Source organism: Falco naumanni, chromosome 2 (assembly GCF_017639655.2).
Source record: "Falco naumanni isolate bFalNau1 chromosome 2, bFalNau1.pat, whole genome shotgun sequence".
Lineage (NCBI taxonomy): Eukaryota > Metazoa > Chordata > Aves > Falconiformes > Falconidae > Falco > Falco naumanni.
Window position 1 is genome coordinate 65,533,558 of NC_054055.1, and position 21,322 is coordinate 65,554,879.

The 21,322-nt window shown below is 36.3% G+C and overlaps 1 protein-coding gene across 8 annotated transcripts in view; it reads left to right on the forward strand.

The window, feature by feature from the left end:
- The window catches only part of ATP11A (ATPase phospholipid transporting 11A), a 132,319-nt gene that overhangs the window by 50,311 nt on the left and 60,686 nt on the right, over positions 1–21,322 (forward strand). For all 8 annotated transcript variants that reach the window (XR_005826491.1, XM_040584550.1, XM_040584551.1 and 5 more), the window contains exon 2: positions 11,551–11,673. Coding sequence is in view for 7 of the 8 variants with exons in the window: in XM_040584550.1 (XP_040440484.1) it covers positions 11,551–11,673 (123 nt within the window). In the remaining variant the exon portion in view is untranslated. The remainder of the gene's footprint in view (positions 1–11,550; positions 11,674–21,322) is intronic.

The window sequence follows — 21,322 nt, forward strand, 5'->3', positions numbered from 1 at the left end:
ATGCTGAAGTGTGTGATTTACGTTATAAAGTGTGAAGTAGCTACAGTCTTTAAGTTTTTACTAAAATGAATTCATTTTTATGTTCTCTGTACTTTTGATCAAGAGATGGTCACTGACACTGTACTGAGTATACTGGAACCTGACTTCAGGTGTGTTGGGCATACCTTTTTGACCTTACTGTGAGTTTCCTGGCTGTCATTAACGGTTTTATTAGTAGTATTTTGCAAGTATGGAATGGCTATGCAGGACAGCTGGTCATTGTGGATCACTTTCTAGTACCTTAACAGGACACTGAGTACATGTTGGGAAAAAGAGTGGTTTATTTAAGTATTCATCATCTTTGTTTTATCAGAAGGTCCCTCTGAGTTATTTATGATATTTTGGTTTAAACTTCAACCAGTGTTCACTGAACTATTGAAGATGGTAAAACGAGAAGTTCATCCTTGATTTCCAGTGCCCTCTCTTGTTCAGTGATTAGTTAGGTATTGGACTTTCTCTGAATTTAATTAGCAAAGAGTTCAGTTACAGAAGTTTCTTTTCACAGTTTTGACTACTCTGCATTGACTATTTTGATTTCTGAAGCTTGCTGCTGAATTACTTGTATAATATGTGTTGTGGACTTTTAAGATTTATTTGATTTTTTTTAAAATGTTGCTTTTTTCTGAAACTATATATGACAAAGGAAATAGCTGTAATGTAAAATAATTTTGTATGAATATCTAACTTAAAATACAACTAATAATAGCAAATACTGTTAGAGTTTACTTTTTATAAATATTTGACTGGTTACCATAGAAGCATTTGTTCTTGAAATAAACCTTTTGATGTGTATAAAAGTAAGAAGTTGTGAAATATTTATTGTACTTCATATTATTCAGTTGCAAATCCTCAAATCTGTTCTTTGAGAGTAAAAGTAAATATTAAATAGCTCAGTACATCAAAGGAATTGTCAAGTAATTTAATCTTAATGGAATCCTCGTTCCTCAAGTGCAGGGAAAACAAAAAGGGATTCTAAAATCTTGTGGTTATTGGTGTCATAAAGCTTTTTATGCGTCGTAGGTAGGCTTACTCACGCTCCCGATATGAACACTCAAAGATAACGAATGCCCTTCATGCCATTTTATAAGTTTAAAACTCTTGTCTTTCATCAGTATAAATTTTATCTGAAGTCAGACTTAAGATCCTGATGCCTGCTACTTTTGCAAAATTTATAAGTTCTTCACTGTTATGCATGGGGATTGAATGTGATTTCATCAGCAACACCTGTATGATAGAAGGTAAAACTGTAAAATAGAATTTGTGAGCTCTTACTTGAATAGGCCACATGGCCTTTTCCCTCAAATGCTTCAACATATGACATTGCTTTGCAGTGTTGGAAGAAGTAATAGGTTAATATTTTATATTCTTTTAGTGTGCCAGAACTGTACTGAGATACTATTGTATAGTTACGTAAGGGTTTGAAGTTTGTTGAAAGTAAGTTTTCCAAATAGTTCCAAATAAATATTACATTAACCTTATAACCATCTGTAGTTGAGAGCCTTTCTCATATCAAAGTGTGTGTGTCCATGTGTTGGAGTTCAACAAGCTGAATTTGCATAACATGGGATTTGATGCTGGTATGCAGTAAAATGTAAAGAGATGAAGGAAAATTGTAAGTAGCTTCTAGTGATACATAATTAATCACTTATTCTGATCAGCCAAGTTATTTTTGAACTATAAATGCAAGATTTCTGCAAGATGACATATAGGTATGCTAGGATTATGATGTGACTTTTTAAATAGTGCTCAAAACAAGTTATGTACAAAAGTAAGATTTATAATTTGCAAGTTACCCTGAAGTGAATATGGTAAAATATAATTACTCATAGTAGAAATTTGTCTAATAATACGGTCATTTTTACTAATGCCAGGGCTTCCAGCCTGTTGATAAATTTACCCATAATGCAGGGAAAGTTTGTCATTTGTAGCTTAGCTGTTTATTTCTGTGGGTAGTTATGTAGACAAATACAGTCTGGCCTTACTCAGGGGACTAAGCTGGGGACTGGAGTAGGTGAGCAAAACCTTAATTTGGAAGTTTGTCAAAACATGACACCTGCTAATTTTGCTGAGGATTTAGGTTTCTTCTTGTGGATGTGGAAGACTAACAGGTATTAACTACATTAGCTGTACCACTTTCTGCAGCACCCATGTGATAGCTTGTTATTTTCATTTTTCTTGGGGTATTTGCTTCTGGTAAGGTTGCAGCGTGACCTCAAGTATGTATAGTAGCGTATCTAATTTTTTAAAATTAGTCTTTGTGTAGCAAAAAAAGTGTGAAATATTAAGTTGCTGTTCACTAAGGAACTGTATGTAGTTCAGCATCAGCTAAGTTTAAATAGATAAATATATAAAGTTACATGGAGTTATAAATGAGATTATTATGGATGGAACAGTTCATGTAACAACATTTCAACATTCTTTGGCCACTGACTCAGTGGCCTGCAGGACCAGTATTTTACGAATTGTCAGACTTCTTAGAATATATGATCATACCACAAAATAGCCCCACCTTCTCTCTGCCAGAATTATAGTTTCACTAGCTCTGTATCTAAGTAGGAACTAAAATCCTTTTAAACTGTAACAAGAACTGACCATCAGAACAGTGAGCTCCTTGCAGTGAACCTTCTGTTCTAGATCTAAATATTATGACAAGGGTTAACAAGGAAGAAGGAGGGTATTTTCTTTGTGGGAAAACTGCATTATGTTTCTCTAGTGAAAGTAGGAATAGAGAGATCTCCTGCTCAGCTGTGTGTCAGGCTGCAGAATGCAATACTTAGTTGTTTTTTTTGTGTCCACAGCTCACCTGATGAATTTAGAAACTGTCTAACATAGAAATGAGACATTTTGACAGCCCTTGTGCTAAGTGTAAAAAGCCTATGAAAGCCTGTATCTTTTAATTGTCTTTGTTCTGGAATCCAGGCCAGAAATTTGATGTTTATAGAAATGACAAGTACATCTCATTTTTAAGACTAGACAGCCATAACTTGGTATTTTATTTGCAGCAAAGTGAAACTTGGTGTTCTCTGAAATACTAGTAAATATTGATTTCCCCAGGGACGCTTAGATTGCCCAGAAAAGACCTCAGCTTGTCAGCTCGGATCCCTTGCTCTTTAATGAAAGCTGTGTCTGCAAGTAGAAAAAAAGTAGGTGAGCCCAAGTAAAATGTTTATATAGCCACATCATGAAACTTCATCACACCTACAGCTTGTCCAGAATTAGCATTTCCATGCTTTCAATTGATTGTAAAAAATAAATACATAAACATGTACAAATCACTATAGAAAATCATGAAAAGTATTTACATAAGACCCAAATTTGATTCTTCCCCTTGCTTTTTTTGTTTAGGTATAGTCATAGCATGATTTTGGTCTGAGGGTCTGGCAAGACTGCCACCATATTGCAGGTAGGATAGGTGTAGTACAGGAACAGAGCGTTTCGTTCAGTGCTTGCTTGAAGAAGAGCAGCACTTCTGAGAGTGAATAAATTGTACATTAGGTTCATTGTTTGCTAAAATCCTTGTGGAAAGTGGTATCACTCTGGCCAGTTCTGATCATGTATACGTGAAAGCTGATGGTAATTTACTGTGTATTTTTAGAATATGTCACCTTTTGATGACCTAAAGCTCCTGTAAGAACACCACTTAGGAATGACTTCTGCTTGTGTCTGATCTTTGCAATTTTGCCAGTGCATATTGTCTCCATATGCATTAAGCTGTGCTTCTGAAAAGGTTGACAGCAGGTATTTTTACTGGATTTTTCTTAATCATTTAGTATCTTCATATAAAAGAAAGTAATTAGTATGGTGTATCTATATTTTAATTACTTTTGAATGAAAGAAAACAATCTGCTGCTTGCCTCCATCCTCTTATATCTTTAGAATTTAAAAATGAAATTTAAAAAATTTCATATTATTTTCTGACTGGAAAATTTTGATCTTTCTAGAATGTTTCTTGATGAATTACTGCAAATAGAAGTATTTCCTGGCAACTAGGAGAGTAAAACACTCCCCCCTTCTGAAGTAACTGTTCAACTCTGTCTTTAGTGTCTCTACAGATACTGTCTGACTTTGACTGCAAATCTTAGTGGTGTTTAGTTGCCTGCAAGAAATAAAATTGCTCTTGTTTTGCAGCTTTTTGTAGCACCTAAGGAAGCTGTAAATTTTCTCCACAAACCTCAATTTCAGCTGTTGGTCTGGAGCTACTTAGATATAAACTTCATTTATAATTAATTTGTGCTAAGTCCGTCAAATATCATGTGTCTTTATGTGACGTTTTCCCTCCTAGCTTTTCTTATCACTTCTATTTGCAGTAGAGTTTGTTTCTCATTTGCGTTTCTAATTGTAAGTGAGACAGTCTTGAAAGGATTTCCATGTAGCAGTTCTTGACTGGGGCTAGGGAGACATGCAAGGAGGCACACTGTCTCTCTGTCCCACTAGCAGCAAGATGCAAAACGTGTCAGAACTGGGACAGTGGGAGGAAGGAAAAGAAATGAAGCAAAGGCATTTTTTTCTCGCTGTCCAGTAATTCACCTGTTTCACAGATCTACCTTTTTACCATCATCCCAGTGATTCCTCGAAATTGCATGTCTGATCTACCTTTTTACCATCATCCCAGTGATTCCTCGAAATTGCATGTCTGAAGGGAGTAGGAGACTTTTACCTGTACCACTTTTATTGCTACTTTTTTTGGAAATAAACAGGGAAACTTAAGATTCTTGCTCTTGAAGAGAAAGCACAGGCAGCACAAATAGCTATACCTAATGGGCCAGTATGTCAGCAATATTTGGGAGTTTAAATTGACTGCTTAGGAAAGATCTTAATGTTGCTTGAAGTACTTGGGTTAGTTTTTATGTATTTGAAACAAAGAATTACTGTAACTCTTTTTAGGAGGAACACAGATTACTGGCCTTGTCATCCATGAAGTGAAATGATTCAACCACTCAAGGACAGAGTATGTGGAGTTCAGTTAAGGTGATGCTGTAAACTGGAAATCAGAAAGGAGAACTGGACTGTCTACAGAATGCTATGTTAGAATGTCCCTGTGCAAACTGATGTGACATGGTTGGAATACAGTTGTATTAGGATAGCTTCAGAAACCTTTTATTCTAAGTACAGAGCTCAAGGAAACATGAACTGGAAGACTGAGATTTATATTAAGTACTCGTACAGAAGTGTTAACTATTTTACAGAAACTAGAATTTTTGCTATTGTGTCACAATGTTTGTTGTAACTGCTGTGAATTACAGAATTTTACATAATTCCATCATGATATTTTTGCATTTCCTCTTTCCAACTTCAAGCAACTTCAGAAAACTTTATGCAGCTTATTGCTATGAAGCCAATTCCCCCTCTACCTGCATGCGTAAGACCCTTGCAGGAGATAGAAAGAAGGATCAGAAGAAAAAGATGATCCATCAAATGGTATAGGTATGGCTTGGTCAGGAAATTTACTTGTGGACCTAGCAGCATTTCCTGTAGTTCAGATATACCCAGCTTTCTTCTAATTGCATCCTTTACCTGAGATTCATAAATAAAATAACCTATCTGAAGTCCAAGAATGTTTAGTATCTTCTCTTTCTTCTCCCTCTGCTCCCAATGTTATGTCCAACATTGTTTGATTTGTAGGCAATTGTTTTAGGAGAGTTTTATTTTCAAATGTTATTTCTGATGAAAATCAACATGCAAGGACTTAAAATACATTTGCTGAAAAGAAGTGTGGTAGTAAATATTCTGTAGCAAGAGTGTAAGGCAACAGATCCCCTTACAGTGACATCTCCCATGGGAAATGTGTTATTTAGTTATAGGAGTTTCTGGGAGAGAGCTATTCTGGGGATTTTTTTGTGGTTGCCTCTGAAGTGCTGCATTTTGGTATTCCATTAAATTAGTGGTTTAATGACATATGTTTACATGGCTTACAGGTGAGTGAAATAATTTATTTTCTGTTTGTGGTACCTAATATTGAGGTAGTCCTTTTCCAGATCATAAAACCGCATAGGGAATTTATCTGGTAATTATATGTTTGAATTATTTTAACTGTGATGTTCTCAGTTCATATGAAACATAGAACTTTAAAAGCTGTTAGGTTGTTTTTATATTTACTATTCATTCTGATCTTCATTCCTTCATATGGAGGGCTGATACAAAGCTGTGAACAAAACGTAAGTCTTAAGTGCTCTATGTAGGTCTTAGTGAGTTTCCCTAACATTTAAAAATCTTACAAAGATCCTTCAAGTGGATGAGAATTTCACCCTTTATATCCACAAAGAAATATACATGTTAATTAATGAAATTTTTTTGCCAAGTGGGCTATTTAAATTCTCAATTTCTTTTACTGGCTAGCAATTACAGGGTTTTGTTTCTATTTATTTAGAGGGATTCTGCTTTTTACAATTTATAGATTAGATCTACCTTTGAAAGGACAGTGGATTTGATTGGATTGGGAAAGGTTAGGTAAAAATTTGCACACCATGCCCTTGTTTGCATAGGGAGATGGTTGGACATTTACCCGCAGAATGGTGCCAAGTCAAGTGTAAAAAGAACAGGTACTCAGTACATTTGATAAATGAAGACAAAGATAAGATTATATGATCTCATGGTTTGGTAAATAGCACATAATAAGTAAAGAAGACAGTTTGCTTAAGATACTAGAAAGGAAAATGAGTTCCTTTTTTTCACTGTAGCTATTTACAGCTTCCTGAGATATTGAAGTTGTTTCTCCACTGAGTGAAAAATGAGAAATTGAGGACATTTAGTGCAGAGCTGTTGTAACATATGCAATTAGATAGGAGCAAAATATTTTACATGTGAAAGTTTTTCAACACCGTGCAGCATTAGTTCTTCATGCAGATTTTGAATGATAATAACGTGTCCGTATCCGTTACCCTAAAACTCCAAAGTGATTGAGCAGCTGTGTGTTCAGTGTGCAATTTTAACAATGGTGCTAATTGCTTTACTGAGATCAAATAGTAGCATTTGTTGAAACACCAGGCTGTTGCCAAAGCCTGTGTCTACAGTGTGAAGTATTTCTGTGTGAAAGAACTTGAGTTACAGCCTGGGCAAAAAAAGGCTCTAATGCTGAGAATTCATTGCTGTTAAACCTGTGGTTGAACGTACTGTCCATTTATGACTTTGAGACAGCATTTAGCAAAAAAGCAGGGGAGAATACTGTTCAACAAAGTGTACTCACAGCCTGACAAGAGCAAATTTTAGCTGAGTTTTCAGCTGTACTTAATGCATTTTAACTTTTAGTGATGTTTGTGTTTAGATTGCTTGGAGAGAGAATATAATTTTGAACTGAAGATTGTTGTTACCAATTGTGCCCTAATGCTACTAATTATGTGGAGAGTCAGGAAATACCATTCAGTGTTAACACTGATTTCCAAACTGGAAGTCAAATCTCTTTACTAAAAATGCTTGGAAAGGCTTGGAATATTTCAAGGTCAGTTACTTTTGCAGCAGCTGCTAGCATCTTCCTATCATCTTTTTGCTGTCACCTGTTGAATACTAACCCCCTTGTCTGTTCAGATAATGTATTTTTATTTAAATTAAATTTAGATTAGAATTAGCAGAGCAGCATGAAGGTGATTTTTAAATCCCCAAAATAAGCTGCATGAATATTTGAACTCATACATGCTTTAAGGTATAATCCTGTTAAGTGGCTCTATTTAGTGTTATGTAAAGATGACTTAGTCTTTTGCTAGTCTTTGCTTTCCGTATTGCTGACCCTGCTTGAAAGAGTAAAAGTTAAGTAACACTTCTTCACTGATGTGCCAATGAAACTATGTCTCAGTACATTGAGCTTTGTAGTATAAATAGAAGCGGATAATATAAAGTTTATTTATGGTTTCTTGGGCATAACCTTAATGGACTTAAGTAATAGAATTTAACAAAAAATAAAGTGAATATAGTGCATTGTTCTGGCAGCAGCATCAGATTATTGTTTTCAGTTTCCTTGGTGTCATTTTGTAAATGATCTCTTGTGTGCAATACCTGAACATTAAAAGAATTCTTGGATCAACATGTTTTGGCTTTGTAGGTTAGCATTACCAGATGTTCACTTGGTGTGTTTTGATTTCTCTTAAGTGGCACATGTCCTGACTTATAGGGCTGTTTTCCTAAAAGCATCTTTTTCTGTGTCATGCAAGCAAGTTTCCTTGTGGTTGTACTGAATAATGTATGCTACTTTTTGCATTACACTTTCACCTCACTGGAAAACATAGCCTTACTCTTCCCTTCTAAATTTTTTACGCTTGGTTTGTGAGTGTTTTAGCGTTTTGAAGTTTTATTTTCTATTCTCTATTAACACATATATATATATAAAAGCTCAGCACTAGCAGATAGTTAAAATTGTTAGATATGGTTTTGTTCTTCAGGGGTGAACCTATCAATTCATAATAAAACCAGATCCAATTAAGCTAACAAAAGAGATTGTCTTGATTTTTATATCCATGCTTAAAGTAGATTTTATAGAACCTTTCTTTAGGGATACAAATTCCAGGTTGTGGCATTAAGTTGGTTTGTTTAATGTTAAGGTGATACTCCATGGCCATCAGACCTTTAAACAGTCGTAGTAAGACAGGAGGAGAACGCTGTTCACACCTCTGTCTTTTGTACTTCCTAGCTTGGTAGGTAATTTGTCAGAGGACTGTATTAACTGAGACTTGATAAAGATCAGGTGATTCTGTGAAACTTAAAATGCTTTTTTGAACTAATAATATCCTTGTCAAGCTGTCTTAGACTGGCTTACCATAAAGATGAGTTAAATTGTCAGGCTGGCGCTGTGTAGAGGCACGGAGGAGCTGAGGGATTTCTTGGTGTTCAAAGATTGATGTGTTGAATTCCCATTAGCCCTTTGTGCAATCGTCTCTGAACTCAGGCACTTAGCTGTATCAGGAGTAATCTTTGTGTTGCTTTTATGTCTGGAATGTCCTTCTCAACAAAAAATTAATAAACATTGTACAGTTTAATCTACTACTTGAGAATATCTCACACTCTCCTGCTTTTTTAGGAGTGTTGCTTGGCACAGATGTCAATAAATCATTTGTGTGCGTTGTACATTCAAGTGCACTGACAAGGTAAAATACATTGTGTTCCAATAAAATGATAAAATATAACATGTTTTGTTCTTGGCATAGAAGGAAGGTGGAATATGGAAGCATTTTCATTGCTTTACTTCCATCCAAAGCATCTTGGCTTGCTCAAAGAATCCTGCCTGGTCTTCAGAAGTGGGCTGAATGGTGGTTTGCTTTTTGAGTCGTGACAAGTCCAATCAGTGATACAGGAGGAGTTGTCCGGCTGGAAGATTAGTGTAATTTTTAAACTAACCCACTTCCTAACTTCAGGTCCACACTGGAGGGATCCAGTATGTGAGAAATGTTGTATGTGCACTCACACTGAGGGGTGGCACACGGATTAGGGAAGGACATAAAACAGAGTTTAACATAAGCTGTGAGTGGGCCATTGGTATGTCTTATGAATGGCTGTCACTTTTACTTCCTTTGTAAGTAGCTTGTCTTCATATAATATTTAAGTGACTTCTTCAAAATACTGAGTAATATATTAAAATGGTTAAAAAAACCCTTTGGTTTTACCTTTACTTTTAGTTTTATATCTAGTTTTATAATTTTAGCCTTCAGTTGCTTCTGAACATAATGCTGTCATTTTTCTGGGATGTGCAAGGATCGATAATGGTTTAGGGTCCTCTAAATCCTAGTTCCAGTTTATATATGAGACAGCAGAAATGGCTTTTCTTTAAGCCTCTTACTTTACATTTTATTTCATGACTACTTAGCTATTCTATGGTTAATAGTCTGAGTTCAGAATGTTTTCTTTCTATATTTTTTTATGTTCTACCCCACTCCCAAGAGAGTCATGCACATCACATACAAAATTGTTTTATAACATTACCTGCTGCAGGTTTTGAGAGTGTTGCAAGATTCTGTATATATATTTCAACAATATGTATAGACAATGTATTTCAACTTTGTTGAAAGTTTGTTCTTCCCCTGTGTGTTGTGCTTAGAGCAGTGGAATAATCATGTAGAAATGAATCAATGAAGGGAATATTAGGGTGAATATTTTTTAAAGTTTGAAACCTAAATTTTTTTCTAGACTTTCTAGCCAAGTCTGTACTAGTAAAGTAAATGGGCTTAGAACTACTGACAGCAAAACTAGCTAGAAAATACCATGTCTATATAATTAAACTCTTATTGTCAAGAACTGTACAGCTACATCCAGATGCTTTGGGGAGTGATGCTTTGCCTTGTGTTTACTACCAAACTGCTCCTGGTATTTGTTTGGTGTTAGTTTGCTACGTAGCAGTCTGACAGTTCACCCTTAGAGACAATCAAGCACCAGTGCCCAGGAGCACTTTCAGGACATGTTTAATATACTAAATAGATGTAGCTATTGAAGGTGCAGAAAAGAAGCTTCCCTCTAATATGCTTAATGGAAGTATATATAAATGCATCATTACAACATAAAGCAGAGGTTTTGAGTTTAAAATTAATTACATATTTAAGTATTTAAATTACTCCAGACTTGACCTAATGATGATGTTAAAAGAGCTGGTGCCTGGGCTTCTCTGTGTAGGTGTAGGACAACGTATTAGGAATATGTTCTATACTTGAGAAATATTTTTTCATATGGTAGATGGGAATTAGTAAGACTGACAAAGGGATGAGCATTTTATAATCCAAGTCCCTAAAAAAAACCCCAACCCTGACTAAACTACTACTAAATAAATACATAAATACATTTGTTTTTAGGTAAATACTTTTCCACAGTGAATTGTACATATTTATTTTTTAAAATTAATTGAAAGCATGGAAATGCTAATTCTGGACAAGCTGTAGGTGTGATGAAGTTTCATGATGTGGCTATATAAACATTTTACTTCAGCTCACCTACTTTTTTTCTAGTTGCAGACTCAGCTTTCATTAAAGAGCAAGGGATCTGAGCTGACAAGCTGAGGTCTTTTCTGGGCAATCTAAGTGTCCCTGATCTTGTTTGGGCCTGGAAAATCGGTATTTATCAGTATTTCAGAAAACACAGAATTTCACTTTGCTGCAAATAAAATACCAAGTTATGGCTGTCTAGTCTTAAAAATGAGATGTACTTGTCATTTATGTAAACATTTTAATCACCACTGATTTTTCAGTGGTAAAATGACTAGCAACCACATAAACACTTACAATTTTCTCAGTGAAATTAGATATTTAGTAAGAGGTTCTTCTTTTTTAAGTTATAAACCTGAAAAGTCAGAATAGTGATTTCCATTAATTCCTATGTCTCACCTTAAGGAAGAGTGCAGTGTAGTTAAGGCAGAATTTTGACAGTTGACTGAGTTTTATGTGTTTTAGTGGTCTTGAGATCATACAGAGAAGTGTGAGGGGTCATGCACTGATGGCTATGTATGTGTTGGTGATCAGACACATAATTAGTTAACTCATCATGCGACTCAACTTACTGCAGTAATACTGCGTGAGCTGACATGACAACTATTTTTCCCCATAGTGTGCTGGAGAAGAGAATTGGGTGGACAGTCGGACTATTTATGTTGGGCATCGTGAACCACCTCCAGGCACTGAAGCGTACATTCCACAGAGATTTCCAGATAACCGAATAGTCTCATCAAAGGTAATAGTATTTGCTTTTCTTCATTTACATTCTTTATAAATGTTATTCTTTGTGTGTTCATTTATTTCCTTCAAGATTTTCTTCCTATACTTTGTATATATTTCTCCTTTACCATGACTGGCAAAGGTAAAATGAAGGTATCTCAAGTTTCTTCCACAAAAACAAATTGCCAGATTGCCTCTAACATGAACAAGAATAGGATGACTTCTCCAGTGTTTACTATAGTACGTAATAAAGTCTTAGTGTGATACTGTGCTTTTCTGCAAAGGAATAAGAGAGCAATTTTCATTTGGGGCAACCCTGGAGTAAAGAAAATCTTCCCAAGGAAAGACCGCATCCTTGATAATCTATAGTAATACCTCATAGTAGTAGGTCTATTATGATCAATTTAAGTGCTCAACAAATGAAGCCATCTCCACAGTAACAGTGCCATCCCTTCAAAAGTTCATATTGTCAAAACCCCATGGAAATAATATTCTTTGTTGTACACATACAAGTAAATGATTCTTAAACTCTTGGCATTGTGATACGTTTGTGCCCTTTAGAAACCTTCCAGCTGTTGGTCCTCACTTTAACTAGTAAATCTTTCCATGAGTTTCAGGAGGTTTCTCTAGGCAGTTGGGTTGTTGATACATGGTTTAGTGTCAGACTTGGCAGTCCTGGGTTAATGGTTGGACTTGATGATCAAAAAGGTCTTTTCCAACCTAAATGATTCTATGATTCTACTCTTGGCCTGTTCAGACTGATGGGCTTGCTTTAGCCAGAGGTTCATACTGCAACGGCATAGAAAACTGAACATTTGCAGCTTCTTGTATCACCCCAAGAACTTCAAGTTCTTAATGTGCTTAGACTTCAATCTTCATGATCACACACCTTCAACCAGTTATGAAATAATGAATTCAAAAGAATAGCTCCTCTACTTGAAAAAGTTCTTGAACAGTGACTCGGATCCACATGCTCATTTTAAGAATGTTCGTAGCATTGTGATCTCAAGGAACTGAATGCTTACCTTCATGGATCTGAACACTTGCCATCCATTAATATAATGGCAAAGCTGTAATAAACCCCACACTTTTCTCAAGCTGTGTCTCATTTCTTATTGGAAATTTTGTATTTTACTACCTTCCCTTGCTATTGTTTTTACTGCCTTCTTTCTGTACTTCATTCAGAGACAATATAATAACAGTGTAGTTTGGCACCTTTCATTAGATAGAAAGTTTGACAGGTAATGTAGTGGATAGTCCAGATGGAGTACAGTGAGACTAATGCAGTGGGAGGTACTGTGCTCTACACATTAATTTGTATTTATTGCCTTTCGGATTACTGAAGACTAAAGAAATTTAATGCAAATTATTGTATTCCTGTGACACTTTTCTTATTTTTTATGTCATGCATCTTATCTGGGACATCTGTAAATAAAGCCATTGAAGCTACTGCTGATACTTTTTGAAAGAAAAACATCAACTCACATACAAGTAAATGATTCTTAAACTCTTGGCATTGTGATACGTTTGTGCCCTTTAGAAACCTTCCAGCTGTTGGTCCTCACTTTAACTAGTAAATCTTTCCATGAGTTTCAGGAGGTTTCTCTAGGCAGTTGGGTTGTTGATACATGGTTTAGTGTCAGACTTGGCAGTCCTGGGTTAATGGTTGGACTTGATGATCAAAAAGGTCTTTTCCAACCTAAATGATTCTATGATTCTACTCTTGGCCTGTTCAGACTGATGGGCTTGCTTTAGCCAGAGGTTCATACTGCAACGGCATAGAAAACTGAACATTTGCAGCTTCTTGTATCACCCCAAGAACTTCAAGTTCTTAATGTGCTTAGACTTCAATCTTCATGATCACACACCTTCAACCAGTTATGAAATAATGAATTCAAAAGAATAGCTCCTCTACTTGAAAAAGTTCTTGAACAGTGACTCGGATCCACATGCTCATTTTAAGAATGTTCGTAGCATTGTGATCTCAAGGAACTGAATGCTTACCTTCATGGATCTGAACACTTGCCATCCATTAATATAATGGCAAAGCTGTAATAAACCCCACACTTTTCTCAAGCTGTGTCTCATTTCTTATTGGAAATTTTGTATTTTACTACCTTCCCTTGCTATTGTTTTTACTGCCTTCTTTCTGTACTTCATTCAGAGACAATATAATAACAGTGTAGTTTGGCACCTTTCATTAGATAGAAAGTTTGACAGGTAATGTAGTGGATAGTCCAGATGGAGTACAGTGAGACTAATGCAGTGGGAGGTACTGTGCTCTACACATTAATTTGTATTTATTGCCTTTCGGATTACTGAAGACTAAAGAAATTTAATGCAAATTATTGTATTCCTGTGACACTTTTCTTATTTTTTATGTCATGCATCTTATCTGGGACATCTGTAAATAAAGCCATTGAAGCTACTGCTGATACTTTTTGAAAGAAAAACATCAACTCTTCAGGATGTTTACATCTTTTTGTGATATGAAATTATTGGAATTTTCAAGTTACTGTGAGATTTTTAAGTATGACTTTAAACTGGATTGAGCTGAGGATCCCTGCCAGCATTTAGTAAATATGTATGATTTCAACTAGCTCAGGAAGAAGACTTCACTATGTTTTATTTGGATATAGAGCATGTTCAGTTAGATGTTTTAAATGTTAAACTCTTTAGTTGTGAACTGTATCTGTAAACAGTTTTCCATAAACAAAAGATAAATAGTGGAAATAATGTTCATATATATATACAGTGTTTCTCAAATTTTCTGCTTATTGATTAAACTTCTTACACTGCAAAAAACAAAATGTCATCTTTGTGAAAGTAAACACAATGGTGATATTACAGGAGGGAACAGAGTTCACACAAATGCTTCGTAATATTGAACGGTTTCTTAGACTGCTGAAAGCTCAGTTTTACTGACAGTTGTCTTTACGTGAGAACTTTCCATGCTGTTTTGCCTGTACTGTCTCTTTTAAGTAAACACTTTTATTCGCATGCCTCATCCCAAACAGTCTGCATAAAGCACTGTCATGACATGACTTGCATTCATTCTGGCTCTGCAAGCAAGCTAACTCTTAACCTTTCACTGTCCTTGTCACTTGCTGTCTTATGAACACTCCGTAGGGGCACTTACCACAGCTTAGGAAACACAGAGGTAAGCTTGTGAAAAATGATCAGATGTACAAAATTAAGATGGGAGGTCCATAGTTGATGGAGTAAAATAAAGATACATACACGCAAGCACACTATATAAAGTTTTCTCAACCATGAAGGGTATTTCCTTAGTCTTCCATCAGTTAGACAGACAGTAACTTTCAGCTGTGCTTTTATAGGTCTTTAATGCTTATATAAGAAAGTATATGATTGTTCTTCAAGGATGAGGAGCTCTGAACTTCCAAGTACAGATTTTACCAATTTAAGACAAACAGAATTTCTAAAAAGGATGGTTTAAAACCATGAGGAAACTTTATCAGTTAGACTCTCTGTATGCTGCTATACTAACAAATGTCCTGTCGTAAAGCCCTGAAAAAAGACAGCAGCTTGAAATAATTAGGAGAGTCTTAAGGTTCATATTACTTCCTTCCAAAGGTAAACTTAACTGTCTTCACCAGAGGTTTCCTGGTGTTGGCAAATTAATAATTTGATTCCAGTACAGAGGGATATTTCTTCTATATTGCAGTGTCGCTGTGGAAAGCGGTTAATGCTCTTCTGTCTGCTTAATGACACATTCCTGGTCATGAAAAATGATACATAGACAGACTTTGGCCAGACAAAAAAATGCTGTTTTGATTTGATGTGTTAATTCAATTATGATTTTAATGACACATTACAAAAAGACTGTGTTGAAATAATATAAGGCAAAAAATTCTGTCTTTTGGATTGTACGTGCAGTTTGCTTATGTTCTAGAGGCAGTGACCTTTCTAAAGTGGATCCTTGTGTTGATCTACCTTTTAGCTACTTCAGCTGCCTAGGGTGTTAGCCTTTAAAGTAGCTGTTGCATGCCCTTGATTGAATATATCATATGACAGTGATGCAGCATGGCAAAATATCAGCTGTTAGAAAATCCTAATGTTTCAAATGAGAAGAAGGAAAAAGTAATTGTATCTGCAGGGAGGTTGATTGCTTTTTTTTCTTAAAAAAATATTCACGTTCTGAAATTGTTTACGGATTAGTAGTACAGGTATGTCAAAAGGAAGGTGAGTTAAACTATGTAGCAGTAGCAGTTAACAGAATTTGGTGACAAACAACTTATTCCTTCTTCTGAAATGGGATAACAAAAGGGTTTTATTTTTTTAAAGGCTGATAAATTACAAAGTAACCTTTTAATATGAAACTTCCTTAAGGTCCAAGCTTCATATTTTTGTGCTGGGAGTATCCCAGTCAGTATGCTAAACAGAGTACATGTGTAGTAGCACATGGATGTACCTGACCAGGTATGAGTTGCCAAAGGACTGTATGGCACAGGATGCTGTCACCAGCAGTAGATGCCTAGGGAAGAATGCAAGAACAAGTGAGCATAGACTGATACTTCCCCCTGAATACTCTTAGTATTTGCTGATCTGCCACTTGGCCATTTGTGAGCCAAAAGTCATGATTCTGTATTTACTAAGTCTTTAATGGATTTCTCCTCTGTGAGTTTCTTCAACGCTCTTTGAGCCCGTGTAAATTTTCAGAATACATAGTTAAGGCACAGTTAAACTGTAGAAACATTTCCCAAAAGCGACTATGAACCTTCATTTTGAAACTTACACTTGCTAAGTTCAGTTCATGTTCCCAGTCCTTGACTCTGAGAACAACCATTACCCCTCTTTATCTTCTTGATTCTGTTAGCGATCTCCACCATATTTCTTTCCAGGCTGAATAACTGTAGTCTGTTTAATAATTGCTTGTGTGGAAGCTAATTCATGCCTTTGCTCAGATTGGTCTGTCTGTACCTTTTCCCAAGCCAGCTGTAGGGTTTTTAAGATGGAGAAATGCACAGAGCATTCAAGGTGTATGCAAACTATGGATTTATACAGCAGCATAATGATGTTTTTATTCTTTATTCATTTGTTAATAATTTCTAGCATTCAAATTCCTTTTCCTGATGTTGATCTGATATCTTTATAGAACTGCTATGCTTCAAGGATCTCATTCATTTGTAGACAAAGTAGGTATTTGCATCTCCTGTTCTAGCTGAATCAATGAACTGAAGACTAATTGGATGTGCACATTTGTCTCTTTGAACAGAGGAGAAAGTTGTATAGAAGATAAAACCTTTTTTGAGGCAACAATATGGAGTTCTGAAAGAACATGTTTAATTACAGCTGCTTACTGCTTTTGACAGAGAACCTAAAGAATGAACCACAAGAAAGAACGAAAAATTTCAAAGATGCCAAGATAGGAATAGCTTGTTAAATGAGAGATTAGAGGCTTCCCGGTGTGTCAGAGACAACTGATGAACTTAAAAACCCCAGGAATGTTCTGCAGGAGGACTGATTGTTTTTTCCATACCCCCCCATAGAGAAAGCTGGGTTAGAGAGACTTAGAAAGTTTTTTTTATTTTTCTTTTCAGTCTGTGGGTAATCAGTAGGTAGTATTTTGCCTTGATGGGTCTGTCTAGCTGCAAACTTAGTCACAGTTTTATAAAGAGAAATTTTTACAACTATAAAAACCACTTGTGCTTGGGTCATTAATGTGGCTGGAAACAATGGGGCCTAAGCTTCCAAAAGATGATACTGAAGAGTAGCGGGATATGACTCTTAAGTGAAATGCAAAATTGAATCTACAGTGGATGCAGAACTGTTACTTGAGGAATTTGCCCTAAAGAGATTTCATTCAAATTTATGATATGACATTATGAAATGCTGACTTGTACTGTCACTTTTGTTTCCTGTTCTTCGTATAAAGAAGCAATAAGATGAACTTAGATGGGAAAACAGTACTATTATTAACACTGCTTTGAAATGCAGTACAACTGTATTCGTGGACCAGAAGTGTTCCTGGTTTTGTTTCACAAATAATACTATCTTATGGTATTTTGCATGTTTCCTTGGGACTTCTCATCAAATACTGATATAAACATTGATTTGTATGAGAATAGCCTGAAACAATAATACTGCATGCTGAGAATTCTATAAATTGCAAGGGAAACCTTAGCTACCTTCAATGTTAATCTGATTAATTGTGAGTCATCTCAATTGCAGTGACTAATAGTTAAATAAAGTTAAGTAATTCTGTCATGTTTCACTGGATGTTGTTGAATTGTTCCTTTCTTCCAGCAGAAATTCATGCCCTTGTGCTATACTTCTTCCCTGAAGCACTCACTCTTAGTGTCATTATAAAAACACAAAGGCCAGTAGGGGCTGCGATTTCTCATTTTGTTGCCACATTTAGGAGAAATGTTAATACTGAAGCTTGAGGAAATACTAAAATGTCTCCACCAAGATGAGCCACTTGGAATGCAGAAGAGACCTAGGCTGTCCCACACCTTTTCAAGGTGATGCTTTGCAACTGAAAAGATTTCTGTGGCTTCTCCAGGACCATGACGTAGTGATCTCAAGATGAGGAGTTCAAACACAGCCCTAAGCAATGACATTTGAAAGTCAAAAAAGCATCCAAAGCCCACAGTGGGAACTGGCATGATCATGTGTTTGTGGAGTTGATAAATAGTTGTGTAGCATGACATGGGGACAGAGAGCATGGGGAGATGCAAATGCACATGGGACAGGTACTGATTCAGGGAATGTTGTGTAAGTCTTGTACCGTGGGCATGCTGATCTGCTCTAAGAGCAGCTGTAACACGGAGCTCTCAGCTTGTGCCCAGATAATTCACCGACTCACAGCCATACTGGCTGAAGCAGTTACATAATCAAATTTATTTAACTATTTAAATAAATTAACTGCAAGGGTTAAATAGTCAGGTTTGCCCATCGGTGCCAAAGGAGCAGGAGCTGTTAGCAATGAAAAGAGTAAAGGGGACTGACTGCCAATCAATCTCAAATACTTCTGAATCAGTTGGACTCTGTCTGGTGCCAGCTCAGGGATAACAATACCTGTTAAGGGATGGGAGTGCATGGGTGTGCAATTCTCCTTCCAGACACAGTAACAAGGTTTCCTTCTGTGGACAGCTGCCAGTGCCTAGAGAGAGCAAGGAAGAGCTGTTAGCTCTTGATCATCCTGCTCAGGGTGGGATTTCCAGGACAAAGGATCTCTGCAACTTCCCTTGTGTTCCCAGGAGAAGCCATCTACCTTTCCCCTGACTCAGCCCGGAGTTAAGAGTGATCTTCTATTCTCTGTTGGGACTGCCCCAAACAGAACTTTAAAGTTTTTCATATCAGTATGGAGTCTGTGTAGAGAGAAGAGGAAGAAAGGAAAGAAAGCAAGCAAGCAGGTCCAAATCCCACACCAGGGAGGGAGGACAGGTGTCATTCTCTACACTTCATATGTGAGGAAGTAAAGCTTGCTCACAGTGATATGTGTTCTCTCACAGTCTTTCTTCTGTTTTTCTGACGCCCTCTGCAACTTCAGTCATCCTTGCTCTAAGTTTTGTGGGTTTTTTTCAAATTGTAATTAGATAATCTTCCAGATGCTTGGGGATGTCTTTGTCAGAGGAATTCCCGGAGTTATAACCCCTATTTGATGAGACTGAGAGTTGCTGATCAAGGAATACAAAATATATGATTGTTTGCCAGCAACTGTTTTCAGGGAAACCTATGATTAAATATGTATATTTGTTCATTCAAAGGTGTAGGCACCATTTGAACCAACTTCCCTAAACGTTTCATTTTTTTACACTTTCTTTTGAGTGTACACTCACTCAGCACAGTGGCTCTTAGTCACCTGCAAAAGCCCTACATGTAATAGAGCTCATAGTGATCCCTGTGATGTGAACTACCCAACATCATGCAGTGTGGAGAAATGGAGGGTCTCTCCCTTAGTGGAGTGATAATCACTGTGCAGGTAACGTGCATGTTAATACTTTTTATTAAAATAAAGTTGACTGTGTATTTCTACATTAATTCCAAATTGTCCTAAACATTGCAATGAATATTACTATTGCGATTTTTTTTTTTAGTCATATATAAGCACAGAAGTCTTCTGCTTGAAGTTTTCTGCTTGAAGGAGTTAGAAGAGTTGAAACTGATTTAATACATCAAAGAACATAGATCAGTTCTGCTACAGACATCCTGTGTGGTTGTAAGAAAGTCACTTGAGATAGACAAGCCATACTCTCAACTCGGTTCTTATGATTTCAGCTAATGGTTGATTTCCTTTTTTCACACACTGCTATAGTGTTCTCTACTCTGGGTTAGACAAAAAAATCCCAACATTTTAATAAACAAAACTAATTTAAAGAAATTGTTAAACTTTTGAGCAGACCTTTTTCAGCTATTCTGCTGAAGATGGATAATTATTTGTATGTAATATATGTAATACTTAGGTTGTTTATTAGCATAATAATGTATAGGGCATTATATAAATGTTACGTGCATATATATATATGCACACACATATAGTCCAGTTGTTAAGCTGTCAGCTTTAACAATGTGTTGTTTCTGGGTAATTGGTCGGTCCTATATAAATATGTGTATTTCAAATACTGAAGTCACTATGGACCTGTTCAAGTTCTGTGTATGTGTCTTGATCTGTTAAAAGAAAAGCATTGAAAAACTTAAGGAAGTAACTGCAAGATTATTGTTTAGCTTTTATCTTTTATTCCCTGAATTTATCTTCAAGATTAATTCTGTTTTGCAGAAGGGATGAGAATCGATGTAGCAAGATGTCTGCAAACCAAGAAATATCTACTGTGTTGCTTCAGCCTTTAGAATAGTTTTAAGCATTTACAAGTAAAAAAGGTCAAGGGAAAGGAGTGAAGTCAGAGCCAGTTGGAAGAGAGATGGTGACTTTTTAAAACAAATAGCTGTAAGAAATGAGGTGTTGACAGAACTCAATAATGCGATACGTGGTGCTTTATTTCTTAGAACTCCAGCTTTTGATATCAAGTGATTACTTAAGAAACACTCCTTTTACTTCAGAACATTATCTGCCTCTTAGGAGAGAAAGAGAAGCTTGAAATGTGAGCCAAAATTCTGGCATGCAGATCTCCAATGAAAGGGTCAAAATAAAGCGTTTAAAACCTTAAACCGTTGTTAAGAAGACCCTATTTTACATTCTTGAATGCACGGGATTGTCTCGAACAAGGAAGTATTGGAGCTGGAAGCAACATGGCACAGTGAGATGAAGCAGGGGCATGAGCGGGAATACGGTGGAGGTGAGGCATAAGTAGTCCAAGCACATGATTACAGAAATACACCAGCACTGCAGGTGCTATTAGGATTATATATAGGGAGAAAATCTACCTGAATTATGCTGGTTTGCCTCTAGACAGACTGATTTTACAGTTCTTTGCACAGTGCTTCAGATGCATCTGTTCACACAGCGTGCTCATCTTTTGGCTGAATACATAAGTACTGCTTGGTGTCTCGTATATTGCCTCCCATACGCAAGAGTCATGCGTGTGCTCTGGCCTCTAACTCTTTTGCAGCAATTGAAAAAGATCAGTTAAGTCTTCCTCACCTTAAAGCTTCAAGTGAGTAGCTATTTGGATAAACTTATTTCCCTTAAGTGAGTTATAGTGAAAAAAGGTAGTTACGTATATGTAAACTGCTTTTCAGAG